Source organism: Ambystoma mexicanum, chromosome 1p, assembly GCF_040938575.1.
Source record: "Ambystoma mexicanum isolate Mex_15411 chromosome 1p, UKY_AmexF1_1, whole genome shotgun sequence".
Taxonomy (NCBI): Eukaryota; Metazoa; Chordata; class Amphibia; order Caudata; family Ambystomatidae; genus Ambystoma; species Ambystoma mexicanum.
In genome coordinates, this window is record NC_090921.1 from 602,209,196 (window position 1) to 602,226,053 (window position 16,858).

The window sequence follows — 16,858 nt, forward strand, 5'->3', positions numbered from 1 at the left end:
CTAGAGGGCACCAAAAACGCAAAATGCTGGTGTGGGCCAGTTTTGTGGGTCAAAGTGGGCCCCTTTTTTTTCCATTGTGGGCCAGTTTGATAAGTTACTGAACTGTGCGGCTTATAGTTTTGACCATTGTTGCTGAACAAATATTCTTTAAAAAGCACAATCTGCATCAAATTGTATCAAAAAACTCCCCCGTGGGTACTATTCAAACAGTGTCACGAAAGGAATGAATAACCATTTACAACCGTGGGCCACTTTTTCATTGGTACCCGAGACAACTGTATGGGCCAATCTGACCCTACTTATAGTGCTGCTTATCAGATGTGTTTGTCGACTTATCACTGCGTAAAGGCTTCGTACACCTGCTAGTAATGTTTCAGGGTTGCATGGTGGAGATTAGCGGTGACGGCTGCCATAACAGATACTAACACAGTCCATTTAAAGCTTTCCATTCTGTGGGTGATGGAACGCAAGAGCGATGCAGTAAACCTGAGTGGTTATGCATGTGCAGTGTTCTTGTATGGCATTCTAGTTACATTTGAGAACTGTTCATGGTACCTGGAACACGAACGTTATATGTGATAGATAATGTGTGCCCTATTATCATCCTAACCACACTTATGATTCCACCAGAGATGAGAGGTAAATGTGGATATTAACTTCCATTGTTGACTGCACTAGTTAGATCATGATATTAAAAGAAGCTTGTTTAGCAGGCAGATGACTGAAGCTTGTTTATCAGCTTAAGGACTGGAGCTTGTTTAGCAGCTAAAGAACGCTTAGCAGCTAAAGGACTGAATCTTGCTTAGCAGCTAAAGGACTGAAGCTTGTTTAGCAGCTAAAGGACGCTTAGCAGCTAAAGGACTGGAGCTTGTTTAGCAGCTATAAGACTGAAGCTTGCTTAGCAACTAAAGGGCTGAGGCTTGTTTAGCAGCTAAAGGACTGAAGCTTGTTTCGCAGCTAAAGGACGCTTAGCAGCTAAAGGACTTACTCTTGCTTAGCAGCTAAAGGACTGAAGCTTTTTTAGCAGCTAAAGGACGCTTAGCAGCTAAAGGACTGGAGCTTGTTTAGCAGCTATAAGACTGAAGCTTGCTTAGCAACTAAAAGGCTGAAGCTTGTTTAGCAGCTAAAGGACGCTTAGCAGCTAAAGGACTGATTCTTGCTTAGCAGCTAAAGGACTGAAGCTTGTTTCGCAGCTAAAGGACGCTTAGCAGCTAAAGGACTGGAGCTTGTTTAGCAGCTATAAGATTGAAGCTTGCTTAGCAACTAAAGGGCTGAAGCTTGTTCAGCAGCTAAAGGACTGAAGCTTGTTTAGCAGCTAAAGGACTGATGGACGGATTGTTTTGTTTTCTAGGTGAAAAGCAGTCGAGGACAGAGGGCAGTAAGCAGTCATCAAAGCACGTGATAGCGCTAGCTTCAGTGATATGCTTCCTCCTATTTGCAGCATTAACTGCTCGAGTAATACTCAGTAAGTTTTATACTGTTCTCATACATTTCCATAGCCAATTACTTAATCAACGCATTCTTCAAATGTGAGAAACATTGCTCAAGTGGGAGGGCAGATATTGCACTGCAATGTGAATAGTAGGAAATCATGTTGCTTGTTTCCAAACCTTTGTACCACTTCCGCAACCCCTCTCCCCCTAACCCGTTTTGTTTTGTTTGAAGTGCAGGCTATGCACCTACTGCTGGAGCTTAGTGTCCTGCTTACGAGTAGTTTGCAGGCAACAGATGGCGCACGTTTCCCATGCTGTCCCCTCTCCATTTATTTTCTTTATTTAATTACATATTTGTAATCAAATGTAGGACACACTAAAACATGTGCTGCATGTTTTGTCAGTTGTACATTTAGCTAGAATGTGAACCTGTAATTGCAGTATCGTTTTGGAATGTGAATGTGTTCTTTAAGAATGTAAAGTAAATGCCACTTGCCATTTTGTCGGTGTATTGGGTGTAAGCCACATTACTTAACATACGAGCAAAATTGGTTACAATACATGTGTCACTGATGTCATGTATTTCACAGTATTGTGAGTCATGCTTTCATCTGTGCGCATGTTTTAGAACTGCTGCTTTCAGTTATCAGACTAGATGTGGGACACCACGATGGGGCATTCCCTGAAAAAAGCAACCCTTATCATCCTCCACCACACCTTCTAGCCCCATTGCTACCGAATAAGGAAATGTAGCATCTCATGGGAATAACTGTGAATGTGGTGAGATGTGTGTTTGGGTTTAATATTACTTCAGCGAAAGAGTTTTACATTTCACTTGTGGGATGCTCTAATCATGAGAACCATGTCTGTGATTGCAAACTGATGTTATGTCCCCAGGGATCTATGTGAAAATACTGAATCCTTTACTGCGAATCCTGAAAATACAGACTTATTATTTTTTAGTTTTTTGCACTTTTCTGCACAAATAAATGTGGGGGAGACCCTCTGTAGCACCCTCCTCGATCCCCCATTCCCAATGAATACCCCTACCCCACTTACCATCTATGTTTGTGGGAAAACGTGCAAAGATTCAACAAAAAAACCCTCAATGTTCACATTTGCAGTAAAGCGGTTCGAAATTTTCGTCGATATTTTCGTCCGATTCCTGTCCCCAATGCTATTAGCTGACCCACATATCTCTTTTGACCATTGAAAATTGCAATTAAAAATAATTGGGCCATTTCTAACACCAACGTTTTCCCAAACTCTCGCTCCATCCGTCCAGTTCACCAACCACGAACAGATGGCAAATCATTCTGTTTTCTTTACACTTAAACCACTCAATGGACTTGATGAAGCCATGTTTTTAAACAGCAAAATATACAAACTAAGTAGAATTCTCAAAGGCATGGAGAATGGTAGGACAGGGGCAACCCCATGTCGAATATTCCAAATTCCTAAATACGCTTGATTCCCGTCTGTTGGCTGGTCTAAATGCCAATGAGTCAATTTCCTGACATGTTCGTGTCTCTGAAAAGCTGACAAGCCTGTGGTAAAATAAGTCATATGTCAGCATACTCGAGCTGGTTTAACCAAACCTCTTACTGCTACAATTTCTGCAAGTTTAATAAAGTAGAACATTCTCGGACTTTCAAAGTGGTACAGATGAATGCTGTCAGAGCAAGTTCGACATTGATCTTAAACAGTTCACACACTTGGAGGTCCAGCATCAGTTGGACGAAGACATTTGGAGACGCAGAAGGCTGCGGCTAGTGCTTGTGGTTATTACAGGGAATGGAATTATTTTCGATTAGGAAACAATATGATTAGAATTAAAGGTGGTCAGAGCAGATTGAAATTTGAATTAAGCTTTAGATTTAGGATTTGTTTGCACAGATACATTTTCTTTACGGAGAATAGAAATCACAGCATGTCACCTGATTTGTTGTGGGTACAAATATACAGACAGTTTTTCTGCAGGAGAAAACACACGATCAAAAGACAGTGACAGGGGATTGTTATGGATACACAACAAAAAATCAACAGGTGATTTTTTTGTCGGAATGCACAAGCTCACAGTGAGCAATTTATGGTTTTTACAGGAGGCAACACACAATCCCAGAGAGTGATCACTGATTTGTTGGATTCAACAGGAAATTACAAGATCACTAAACGGTGATAAGGGATGGGTTGTGGGACACAGTAAACAATGCCAGAGCATGAGCGGAGTGTTTTACAGGAGAGAACATAAAAGCACAGAAAGTGACAGATGTATTTTTCAACTTAGAACATAAAATAACTATGCCAGAGATTTTGTCTAGCACTAAACAATCAGAGAGTGACACTCCGTTTTTTCAGGAGAAAATACACAATTGTTAAATGAAACATGATTATTGCAGTAGACAGCCATGCTGATTATCCAGGAGAGAACGAAAAACAGAGAAAGCGATGCATGATTTTTGAGGGAGAGGACACAGTTGACAGTGGGACAGAATATTCCAAGTGTAGAGGCAGGGTATGTGGTGTATTTGTTGGACGGCTTACGCCAGGTGCTGCAGCTGCTGTGTGCATAGGAGAGGCTTACATTGTTTGTGGTATTGTGCAGCCATATCTACAATTTAAAGGTCGCACATCACTGCCTGTCAGATTTGACCAGTCAGCCACAGGTCTGTCTGGATTGCAACAAGATGCAATGCTTCATGTGCACGTGTTGCAGCTGGATCAGGTGATGGAGGAGGAAGTTCTGGAGGAGGAGATTCGGTCCACATCATCTGAAAAAGAAAAAGAGGAGAAGATCTTTTCCAGTCATGTACAGTGGGCAGAACAAAACACAGTATTACAGATGGACATATACAAAAGAATCCTGTGCAACGCACTGCACCAGCGAATCTGACAACAACAATTATCAAGATGGCTACGCCCCCCAAGGAAAAGATGTAAGACCATGGTGCGGGATACTGGAAAGGGTGATGTGGTGTAAGACCATGGTGCAGGATACTGGAAAGGGTGATGTGGTGTAAGACCATGGTGCGGGATACTGGAAAGGGTGATGTGGTGTGGAAAGGGTGATGTGATGTAAGACCATGGTGCGGGATACTGGAAAGGGTGATGTGGTGTAAGACCATGGTGTGGGATACTGGAAAGGGTGATGTGGTGTGGAAAGGGTGATGCAATGTAAGACCATGGTGCAGGATACTGGAAAGGGTGATGTGGTGTAAGGCCATGGTGCAGGATACTGGAAAGGGTTATGGGGTGTAAGACCATGGTGCTGATGCAGGATACTGGAAGGGTGATGTGGTGTAAGACCAGGGTGCAGGATACTGGAAAGGGTGATGTGGTGTAAGACCAAGGTGCTGGATAGTGGAAAGAGTGATTGTGGTTTAGCCAGATGATTAAGGGATGGACCAAACAATTATGGAGACTAATTCAAACACATTTCCCAGGCTGTGCATGTCAGATAAATATATGCCTTTAAACAGTGCCATTTAGTTTGTTATTTAGGTTATTTAAGACATTTACACAGCACAAGCCTTATCAAAAGAATAATTTTATATAGCTTTATACAATTGTAAATTGAATGATATTAGGCAGCAAGCAAAATCAAAAGTATAAGAATATCATTATTAAGACCCTAATATCTACAAAATCGAATACAGCTAGCATGATGGAAGAGATTGCAAATATCCATACAGAGAACAATCGACAAGAATACCTTATTTAAGAAAAAGATAGGTTTGCATTTGTTTTCTGAAGCTAGTCCAGGAAGGATTGGTTCGTAAGTTAAGGGGAAGACTATTTCAATACATCGGAGCCTAGCAGTAACAACTGTCTTCTGTGTCTGGGATTTTTTCACCTTAGATATCTCCAAATTTATTTTGTTTTAGTTGTGAGGATTTCCCAGTTTGTAAACAATATAAGTGGGATAGCTTAAATGTAATACTTTGAATATAATGCAACCCAACTTGAAAAGAACCTGTGCTTGCAATAAAAACCAATGCAGACAATTTTTAGACACTAAATCAAATTTCTTGGCAGCAACGATCAGTTTGGCTGCAGAGTGAAGAGCTACTTTTAGAATCTCAGGATAGTGTTCGATACCTCGACCAGCATACTCTCCCCCCTTCAGCATGGGATAACACCCATGATTGAACCATTGCATGAAATAAGTTAGATGTGATATACTTGTTTATTCTATGAAGAAGAGCTAATTGATAGTGAACCAAATGGAGCTACTTCTAAACATGAAGTTTCATCATTAACTCAAAATATAATCAAGATACTTTTTTTTTACAGTTTTTAGTTTTTAAAAACATTTGTCAATTGCAAGAGGGGATAACCATGACTGGATTTGATTAGAACATGTATCTGGTTTGAATAAAATCAACTCGTTTTGTTTTCATTATTATATTTTAAATAAACTATGTCTATCCAGTCTTTCATAGCGTGCAAGCAACGCCCCAGGTGACAAATATCCTCTTTTGTAGAGATGGGTATATAGACCTGAGTGCCTCTCAGATTTCATGGTACCAGTTTAAGTCTCCACCTATGTAATACTACCATTGACACTTCCACACCATAGGAACCTTTGGTTAGTACACCAAGAAGACCTGCACATCATCTCAGCCGAAAATGGAAGTCTACTCCGCGGGACTTCTTGACAGTGAATAAGCAATGATGTTGCCACATGAACTCTGCTTAAGGAGATTGTGGGCCAAAGGGTGTCTGGATACATTTGTCAATACCTCATCTCTGTAGGCCCTTATCAAGGTGCTTTGAACATGTTTGGATTAAAGAGCCCCTGTCCTGCGGTCATTGGCCCACAAACTGATACCATCTGGTACAATCATGCTGGACAATGTTGCTCATTTTCAATCATTTTGAACTCCATTTCTAACACAAAAGTACCTGTCATGCCTCTAAGACTTATTGTATCCCCATAATGTTACTTTCCCGATACCAACAAGGTGTAAGAGTTTTCAAAAAACATTTACTAGTCACATACCAGGGTGCAGCTTCGTACTGCTGAATTCTAACCTGGCAGTAATGTTGGCCAGGATTGTATTGTCATGCTCATCTGTAGAAAGATTGCCATGCTCATTTGTAGAAAGACCTGGCAGGTGAGGGGAAGAACAGATCCCTGCTGACAAATTCCTAGTTGACATTATTTTTCCAGCAGCACTATCCTACAGTTATATACTCCACAATGGGACACCTTCCCTCCTGCTTCTCAATGGGATTCACTACAGCAGCTGTTGGAATATGCTAATTGCCAGAAGGATGCTGTGTGGGTGTAAGGGTTTGATGGGAAATACCTCCAGCGAGTAGACCACTGGTAAAAGCTTGAAGAGGTCGTAGCCAAATGGTATAATCCCCAATGGTTGAAACTGGAATTTATAGAGGCTGACAACAGCTCCAGTGTCCTTGCTGCACTTAGGATTTGTAAGAGCATGCAGGTCCCTTTCTTTGCTGATTTCATGCACTCTTTCCAACAGCTATTGCCAATCGTCACATTCTGCGGCTGCTGTGGCATAGATGGAATCAATATTGTTTTTACTTTATAGAAATATTGCTTACCACAGAGCTGAGCTTCTGATTTTCAGCCACTTAATAGTTGGTCCCTGGGTACTTAACTTCTCATGTTTGGAAACCCCAGTAATATGGGCAGCATATTACTGGAGAGAGGGGCGCAGCATGGTGCTCAGGATTGATAATGTAAACAGTAATACAGGCTTTCGTGTTTCCAGAACACAAGAAGTTGAATACCCAGAGACCAACTATTGATTTTTCTAACAAAATGTTCGTCATTAAGAGATACATGCAATGTTCGATGTAACCAATCTATTGAGTCTATTTACCATTTTCTTTTGAGATACAATGCAGTTGAGTGTTTAACATTTCCCTATGAGACTCATAGGAATTCATGCAACAGAATAGTTGAGAATGCACGCTTTTTACTACTAAGAGCATTTAAAACAATTAGTGATATATTAAATATGAGCAAAATAAGTTTGGATAGACAGTTTTAAAAATGATTGTTAATTTGTATTATAGATTGATGGAACACAGGAATCCATGTGGGAGATGAAAACAATGAGCCTTGTCCTTATGAAGGGATTGAGAACTAGAGCAAAACACATTTGCTCATGAGACTGAAACACATCTGTTTCATCATACCTTAAACAGCATTGTGACATAGACACATTGTTCATTAAGCCGAGTTAGAAGGCAGATACGAACAAGATAGCCCTTAATATAGGAGGAAGGGTTGCAATGTTAGATGAGAAAGGATGGGAAAATCTCTATATATAAAACAAAGTTGTGTTTGTTTGTGGGTTTGTATGTGGCGTTGATCTTGGGGACGATTCTCCTCATGAACGGTGAGTTCTGGCATCTTAAATTTTGCATGGAATATTCTTTATTTCATTGCCGAATTAACCCAACTATTTCTAGCTTAATAGGTCATCCCGTTCCAGAGATAATAATTCTTTTGTTTTTTGGCATTAAGTTTTGTGGTGTTTTGCCACCATCTACAAGTCATTTGTAGAAAGTGCTCATCATCGTGCTGTCTGTGCTGAACTGGTCTTGCATTTTATTTGTTTTCTTATTTATTTAGAAGAGAGTGAGTGTGTCTTTCTTTTCATTGATTTGTTTTGGACTAAACACAATAAATGTTAATTTCACTAATGAATTGAATTGAATTGAAATATGCCTATTTACCTCCAGTTTCAATTCTCACATGAATAGAATATTTGTATGCTCATTCTGATTATTTGCAGTGTATGTTTAGCAGTGTAAAGGGCCACCATTGCTAACAACCCTGTAAATAATCAGAGTAAGCATACAAATATGACATTCATGCGAGAAGTTAAATCAGAGATAAACATTTGGTGTTCAATTAATTAGTCAAATTAACCAGAATCACATTTTTCCTTTGTGGCAAACAACAGTATTTGTTCATCCTTTTTGGTGGAATATGAAAATAAATCTGAGAATGGACATCCCAGGCAAAGCCGGGTACTTAGGCTAGTATTGTAATAAGAAAGACATGTCATGTTTAGCACTGTAGTCCTGTGTGTTTGTGAATATGAAAATATTGTACTGTATAGTGTTCTATGTGAATTTTATGAATGTGTCTTGAACATATGAATTGAATACTTTGTAAAATAAATAAGAAAATTATCTTTTCACTTTGAAAAATATCATGATCGATGGTCTATCCAAAATGGCCCTGATCAGTGTATTTTTTGGATACATGCTGGTACCTGGATAGATATGGGAAGAAACCAGTTGTCCCTGTTTTATAACCATGTCAAATAACTGACATTAATTAAAATTGATCAACACCACATTCCTGGCATATTATGGACATAAAACTCTGTTCAGACCCCAAAAATAAAACACTTGAAAAGATGAAGATGATGACATGTTGCCAGCACAAGTCAGGTGGATATAAATGGAGTGGGAATGATTTGGATTGCATTGAATCTGCCACTCACCACAGCATTGGCGCCAATAGTGCAGGAACTTCACTGACCAATACACAGTGTTCAATGTTGTATAGGCTAGCAGCTCACACTGTACTTGAAATGAACTTCAAGTGTCAGTCCAGAAAAACTAAGCACCCCTTGAGGGTCCGGAAATTAATGATAATTGGTTGGCCGAAGACCAACCGCCTCATTTACAGTGTAAGAATATATATTCATTAGTCATTCATTATTACGTAGCTATTCGTTTAACTAGAGTGAAGCCATTTTAAGATGACCAGAATCGCCATTTTGTTTTCTCTCTCTGCTCTCTCTAACGTTGCCACTTTGCCTCATGTAAAACTGCTTTGCTGTAGATATTATTTCGCATCAATGGTCCAAGGCTACGAAACATGTTCAAACATTACACTGGAGAGCCAGACAGGAATGCCCGATTCCCTCCCTCACGTATCCTTGAAGACAGGGAGCAAGGCATTTAATCAGTATACGAATGCCAGTGAGTCTCCTGAAAGAATATTAATGTACGAAACTAGCATTTAAAGAGTTGAATTATGATCTTCTTTACGGCCCCCCTTTCTGAGCCCAGTGAGGCCCCGGAGAGCGGGTTGACTTCTAGAGCGAGAATCGCAACTTAGAGATAGTGAGGCGTGGTATGTGCCAGTCTCCTACGTGCAGCTTGCCCATGAAAAACAGAAATGCTGTGTTCTCGCAAACAAATAATGGTGTCTGTAAAATTGGAGATTGCAAACGGTTACTAAATATGGTGGTCTAAGGTGTCATATTTGTCACGATGGTCAATCATCGCCTCTAATTCAAAGGGAAATAAATTGGGGGCGGCATCAAATGTGTCATTACTGATTGTAAGATCCTCCGTTTGTAGATATGTAACTGATGTACGTTTCACACTCTCTTGCGTCCCCCGAGGTCTGTTAGACTCACGTCGCGGTGCGTGGGACCACTTGGCCAACTGGGACTATTTTGTATTGCAATAAACCCTAGATTTTGGGAACAGAACCTCGTTTCTGGCGTATCTATTTGTGTGTGGTGACTGTGCCTTGGTTTCACATCCGAGGGTCCCTCAGAGGCCCCTTCAAGATGGTGCCCGAATAGGGACCCTCCCCCACTTGTTCCATCGTGTACGGTGCAAAATAAGGAAGATGGTAAGAACGGCAAGGACGGGAGCGATCGAGCCGGGATCAAGAGGTGTACGGGGTGCCCCTGCGAAAGCGATCAGAGACTCCTTTGCAGATCTGCACATCGCTGATCCCTGATCGATGTCCCTGGCCAGTGAACAAGGAAGTGAGAGTCCCGAAACGAGGCAGAGCCGAGATACGCAGACACAACATCATTGGTTGCGTCAGTATACAGACTAATTGTGTCTTGAAAAGACAAATTGATTGATCAGGTGAGTCGTGCCCCAATTCGTAAGTAATCCTGATAATGGTTGAGAGTTGATTTTGCAAAATCAAACACCCAGAGTAAGTTTGATTAGCCAAGGGTAAGGTTAAAACATGCCTGGGGTATTGTCCACCTTAGTGGGATTTTTCCGCTGCAGTGAACAATCATTGGAAACTGGCCAGGAAGCACCTACGGGAGGAACGCCGGCTTATGATATGTACTTAAAGTACGGTATGGGAGCGATAATGTTTTGTGAAACTTGGCATAAGCAAACCAGAAAACAGGAAAATCGTCAGTGGCCGAGGGATGGGAGTTTTGAGATGGAACGTATAGATAACCTGGAAAAGGTGTTGATAAGTAAAAGGGCATGCCCAGGAGCACTTGATATCCCTAAGGACTGGAGGAGGGAAGCAATGCTCCGATTTAGAAGTAGAGAGAAACATGCGCGCAGGCATAAGTCAAAGACGGAGAAAGCTGAAGAGAAGGAGGAGGAGGAGTGGAGTAATAGCTTGAGAAAGGCGAGATGGCGCAATGAATTAAACATAGAAAAAATATATCCACAAAGAGAGTTACACTCATCGGACGAATTAATAAACAGAATCTTAACTGAAACAAAACAGAGCCCGAGGAGTGAAACTAAAAAGACTTCGGCAGTATCCGCCGCTCAACACCCTCCAATAGCTTAGCCCCTCCCAACACCAGCACAGGCACAGGCTACATCAGACACTGCACTGCCCACTAGCCAGCCAGCCCTGAGTGTTTCGCAATTACCACAGCCCCAGCAGACGGATCCCACTCTCACTGTCCCCTCTGCAGCTCCCGATCAAGAGGGTGCCACTGTCCCGACTGCCCCTCCCATGAGTGGAATTGAGCAGAATGAATGTACGAGAGTAACTCACAGCGCGATCAGTAAGGAGAGAAAGCGTGAGCTGCAAGAACAGGTGGAAATGTATATAGACGATAATGATGAGGCATCCACGCTAGCGTCCCTATATGACTTCAGAAGAAACAACGAAAGACAGGTATTGTTGGAATGCATGGGGGAATATTTGTCAGGACAATGGAAAAAGTTAATTGGGAAGTTACCACCGCAACGATTGTTGGATTTAAATGCATTAGCCCGTTGTAGAGGGAGTAATGAAGAAATAGAGGAGCATGTAAAGCGACTATTTGAAATAAAGAATGAATTGGATGAAGAGTATTCTGAAGTACTCGCCACACTGAGGAATAGGAGAAGGAATATTGAGAGGGGCAGGAAGAGAGCGTCGACTGTATATGCAGAAATTCTTGCCGCCACCCGGACAGATAGGTGATAGACAAAGATTGCAGGTATGTGTGCGGAAAACGATGAGATGGATGTCAAGCCCTAGGACTTCGGTAGGAGAGATAAATGAGATATGTAATGAGTATCCTTTGCAAATAATAGAAGCTCTACGGACGATAGTAGGGGTGTTACTCCAGCAGATAGCAGGACACCACAGGGGAAGGGGAAATGCACAGAGTAGGGGAAATTCGAATATGCATGGAGGGCCTTTGGGATTAAATCCATGTGCATACTGTAGAGAGGAAGGACAATGGCGGGCACAATGTCCGCATTTGCAAAATAGATGGGGATATAGTCAGAAAAGGCCTCACAGAGGACACATGGGAACAAATGGTCACAACACAAATCATATGCAGCAGCATCAGAATGATCAAGGGAATGGTGCACAGACTCAAGGCCAGGCTCAGAATCAAACTATTCAGAGTCAAAATCAGCAGGGTGCACAAATGGGAAATAGAGGGAGAGGGGGGAACAATTTTGATATCCAGACAGGTGCATACTATAATAACAGTGGTGACTACACATAGGATGACGTGTTGTTACCCCAATAGGACAGCCCAGGACAGGGGTCGGAACCAGTGTCAATTCCCGTGAACCAGAAAGGACCCTACTTAGAGATGAAAATCGGGAATGATGAGCATAGATTTCTCATAGATACAAGGGCACAAAAGTGCTTGATAGATCATCACTTGGTTCCAGACATACCTCTGTCAGTGCGACAGAATATCTCAGTAGGGTTCGCAGGTACCCCAGTAAGAAACCCTGAGTCCAAATCAGTGGCAGTGACAATAGGGCCTTTTACTGGACATTGCCCATTTCTTTTAACAGAGCATTGTGGGGAGAATCTTTTAGGATGGAATCAATTGAAAAAACTGAGCGCAGTTATCCATTGTACACCAGATGGGGTATTTTTGACTATTTCTTCCCAGACTATGCCGACTTCTGAATTTATGGCGGAACCCTTAACAGGGGAATTGAGTACAGTGCCAACTTGCATTTGGGCCGTGAATGACAATGATGTGGGATGTTTGAAAATAGAGCCAGTAAAAATTACATTGTAAGAAGGAATAATGCTACCACGTATTCCGCAGTATAAAATTTCAGCAGAAGGAGAAAAAGGATTGAAAAGTATTGTTTCTGATTTGGTGAAATTGGGAGTGATTGAAGAGATTATAGGTAGTGAATGTAACAGCCCCATTCTTCCCGTGTACAAGAAAGGGGGTAACGAGATACCGTACCGTTTCATAATTGATCTCCGTGCACTGAACAAAGTGGTAAATCCCCAATTCCCGTTAGTGCCAGACGTCACTACGATCTTGACAATGATCCCTGCTTCATCAGAATACTTTAGTGTTATTGATTTGAAAAACGCTTTCTTCAGCATTTCAGTACACAGAGAAAGCAGGTATTTATTTGCCTTCACTTTAGGAGGACGATCACATTCACACGCATTCCACAAGGCTATACTGAAAGTCTGAGCATATACAGTAGAGCGTTGAAAGAGCAGTTGGACATGTTAGAATTACCATCAGACTGTGTATTGTTACAATACATTGACGATTTACTAATCGCTGCTGACACAGAGGAGATATGTAAAGAAGGTACTGTTCTATTATTGATTCATCTAGCTGTCATGATCACTGCTTCCAAGGAGCCAGGACCAGCCCAACATCCTTGGAAGCAGGCCCCTAACCCTAATCCTAGGCACCAGCCGGTCCCCACTGGGACCTTTTGGACCTTGTCCTGGCGCCGGTGGCACCAGGCTCATCAAAACCATCGGTCCCGGCACTGGAAGCGCCAGGCTCATAATATGTGTGAAGATGCTTGGGTGGACTTACCTGCAGCAGACCATGCTGCTTACTTACCAGCCACTTAGAAGTCCTCTGTGAACAGGAACTACTTTCTTACCTGGGTGGGGCAAGCTCCACTCCCTGGATACAGCACTGGAACTCTTCTGGAACTGGAACTCTTTTCTTACCTAGGCGGGGCCGTGGAGGAAGACGCCTCATCACTCCAAGGCTATTTAAACCACACCCGATAGATGAAACGTGCTTCGCGTTATTCTGCATCTGCAGCAGAACGCTCACCGAGTCTGTTCCAGCCTTTCTTCTTTCAATCCTGAACCTGCAAGAATTATACTTACCATTCCTGTATCCAGTCAACAGCAGCACCTGCAAAGTCAAGAAACAACAGGTTAGCAAGGCAACCTTTACACGCAGTGCTTACTCACCTGATCCATCGGCTGCGGCCATTTCTTCACGCTGCACCTCCGCCTGTGAAGACAAAAGCATTGTTATTACTTACCGGCACTTCGAGAATTCCGGATTTCTTCACGCTGCATCGCCGCCTGTGAAGACAAAAGCATTGTTATTACTTACTGGCATTCCGCAGACTCCGGCGCTGCAACCCATCATCTGAAAGACAAAAGAAGAGACATTAGACAGGTATTTACTTACGCCCATTGCGCTCGTCGCAATAGAACGCCTGCAAATACTCCGGCGTCTCTTCAGCACGAACTAAGCTGCAAGGGAAAAAGACAGTTAGAGCGCTTGCATTTACTTACGCATTTCCAGGCGCTTCCCTCCATCTTCCATCTCAAGAGTCCTGCAAGACAAAAAGGGAAAAGCATTATACAGAGTCCTGTTCAATATTAACGTGCCACGCACTTAAAGACTATAAAGACTAAAAAGGTGTCCGGAAACTCACCGCTCGTGCAGTTAACGACGGTAACGATCCTCTGAGTTCAAGAGGCCTATGTTTCACCAGTGAAGGAACTGGCAACGGCACCCTGTACCAGACGCAGATGGAGAGTCCAGCATTCACCTATCTAAGGTGAGCACGTTGACCTGGGGGCTCTACGGAGAAGCTAGGAGGAGAGAGAGAGAGAGGGACATTCAACAACCCAGACCATTAACCCCCATATTCTTTCACCTGCAGAAACCTCACCCTTCGAGTTCGACACACAGTGCGAAGAGGTTCGACCCCAGAAGCCAATCGAGTCCTGCACATCACTTTTCGAGTCACAGACACCTTCCTGCCAAGACCAGCGCCTCCGTGGGAATCAGATGAGCGTTACACTAGCCCCGCATCGCCATAAAGCAAGCCTAAAGAAATTCCAGTACTGTCAGAAAGAAGTAGCTTATTTGGCTTACCTACTCTCAAAGGAAGGAAGAAGATTAACACCAGAGAGAATAAAGAGTATTTCTGGTATGCCTATTCCAACAACACAGAAAGGTGTGAGAGCGATAATAGGGATGGCTTCTTATTGTCATCAATGGGTGTTGAACTTCGCTTTGATTGTGAAACCAATGGCGGAATTAACAAAAAAGGATGCTGTGATGCCTTTGCAGTGGAATGAAGAATGTCAAAAAGCATTTGATTCGCTAAAAACCATTTTGAGTTCTGCTCCAGTTTTGGGCACACCGAATTATGAAAAGGTATTTAGGCTATTTGTGCATGAGAATGAATGATGCGCGTTGTCTGTCGTAACACAGGAACAAGGTGGAAGAAATAGGCCGTGCAGCTATTTTTCTTCTGCGCTGGACCCTGTAGCGCACGCACTACCACAATGTTTGCGAGCTGTTGCAGCGGCTGCTGCGTCAGTGAAACAAACAGAAGGGATGGTTTTGGGGCACACCTTAATTTTGATGGTGCCACATGCCATAGATGTGCTACTCAATAGAACACAGACGCAACACCTCACCTCTGCTAGATTAACTAGATATGAAATCGTATTGTTCGTGCCCAACATCCATATTATGAGGTGTAGCGCTTTGAATCCTGCAGAATTAATGCCAATGCCCTGGGAAAATATTGGTGGGACTGAATTGCCTCCCCATGATTGCCTAATGGTTACTGAGGAAGAAACAAAAGGGAGAATTGAATTGAGTGACACACCACTAAAAGAACCAGATGGGGAACTGTTTTGTGACGGCTCCTGTATTAAACTACATGACGGCACATCAACTGCTGCATATGCTGTTATGACATTAAAAAGTGTTGTGGAGAGTAGAAGAATTCCTTATAACTCCGCCCAAGCAGCAGAGATAATTTCTTTAACAAGAGCTTGTGAAATTTCGGAGAACTTGAGCGTAAATATCTATACTGATAGCCAGTACGCCTTTGGCGTAGTTCATAATTTTGGCCGATTATGGGCTGAGAGAGGTTTCTTGACATCCCATGGGGCTAGAATTCAACATGGCCCTCTGATTGTGCGATTACTGTCTGCACTTACGTGTCCAAAGCACCTGGCAATAGTGAAATGCGAGGCGCATAAAAAAGTAACATGTAAAGTGGGAGAAGGAAACGCATTTGCAGACAAGATTGCGAAACAGACTGCTACTGATTTGAATACAAAAATGTTGACAATACAATCGGAGGAAGTGCCCTGCATGATAGAAAATGGAATTGTGACTGTTAAAGAAATGCAGGCGGAAGCTACCGCCGACGAAATACAGGGATCGGCCAAGGGCTCTGCAGAACTGGATTTGGAGGGTTGCTGGGTGGACAAAAAAAATGGGAATTGGATGTTGCCAAATGCATATGTAAATGCAATGATTACAATGGCTCATAGTCCCACACACATCTGTGCGAAGAAAATGGTCCAACATTTAGCCACAGTCTGGGAAAATCCACTCATAAAAAAGAATGCTGAGAGGCTGGTGCAAAACTGGATCACGTGCCTACAGCATAATGTGGGAAAAGGAACAGTAACTTCAACTGGAAGTTTTGGACCTTGCTCTATGCCATTCAAAGTGATTCACTTTGACTTCATAGAGATGGAGAGATGCCAAAATCTGAAATACGTTCTGGTGATCATATGTGTATTTAGCAAATGGGTAGAAGCGTATCCCTTGAAAGATTGCACAGCCATGAGCACGGTGAAGGTAATGCTAAGAGAGTTTTTCTCTCGCTTTGGTCTGCCCCGTGTCATATGGTCGGACAATGGTCCGCACTTTGTAGGCAGCAGTGATAATGCAGATTTGTGCAGGATTGCAGATCGATAAGCGATTCCATTGTTCGAGACATCTGAGTTCGGCCCGTCTTATAGAACGCCATAATGGAATTCTGAAATCCAAAATCTGTAAAATCTGTGCAGGTAGCAAATTAAGCTGGGTAGATGCATTAGATGCATTACCAATAGCGTTACTGTGCATGCGAACATCAGTACAGGCCAGAACTGGGCTCTCCCCCTATAAGATTATAATGGGGAGACCGGC

General features: G+C 42.5%; 1 protein-coding gene across 4 annotated transcripts in view; it reads left to right on the forward strand.

Moving 5' to 3' along the window:
* The window catches only part of LOC138576579 (CD209 antigen-like protein C), a 315,008-nt gene that overhangs the window by 123,820 nt on the left and 174,330 nt on the right, over positions 1-16,858 (forward strand). For 3 of the 4 annotated variants that reach the window (XM_069649568.1, XM_069649566.1, XM_069649565.1), the window contains one exon: positions 1,352-1,465. The exons of the other annotated variant lie outside the window; for it this stretch is intronic. In XM_069649568.1, coding sequence (XP_069505669.1) covers positions 1,352-1,465 — 114 coding nt within the window. The remainder of the gene's footprint in view (positions 1-1,351; positions 1,466-16,858) is intronic. 4 annotated transcript variants of the gene reach the window in all.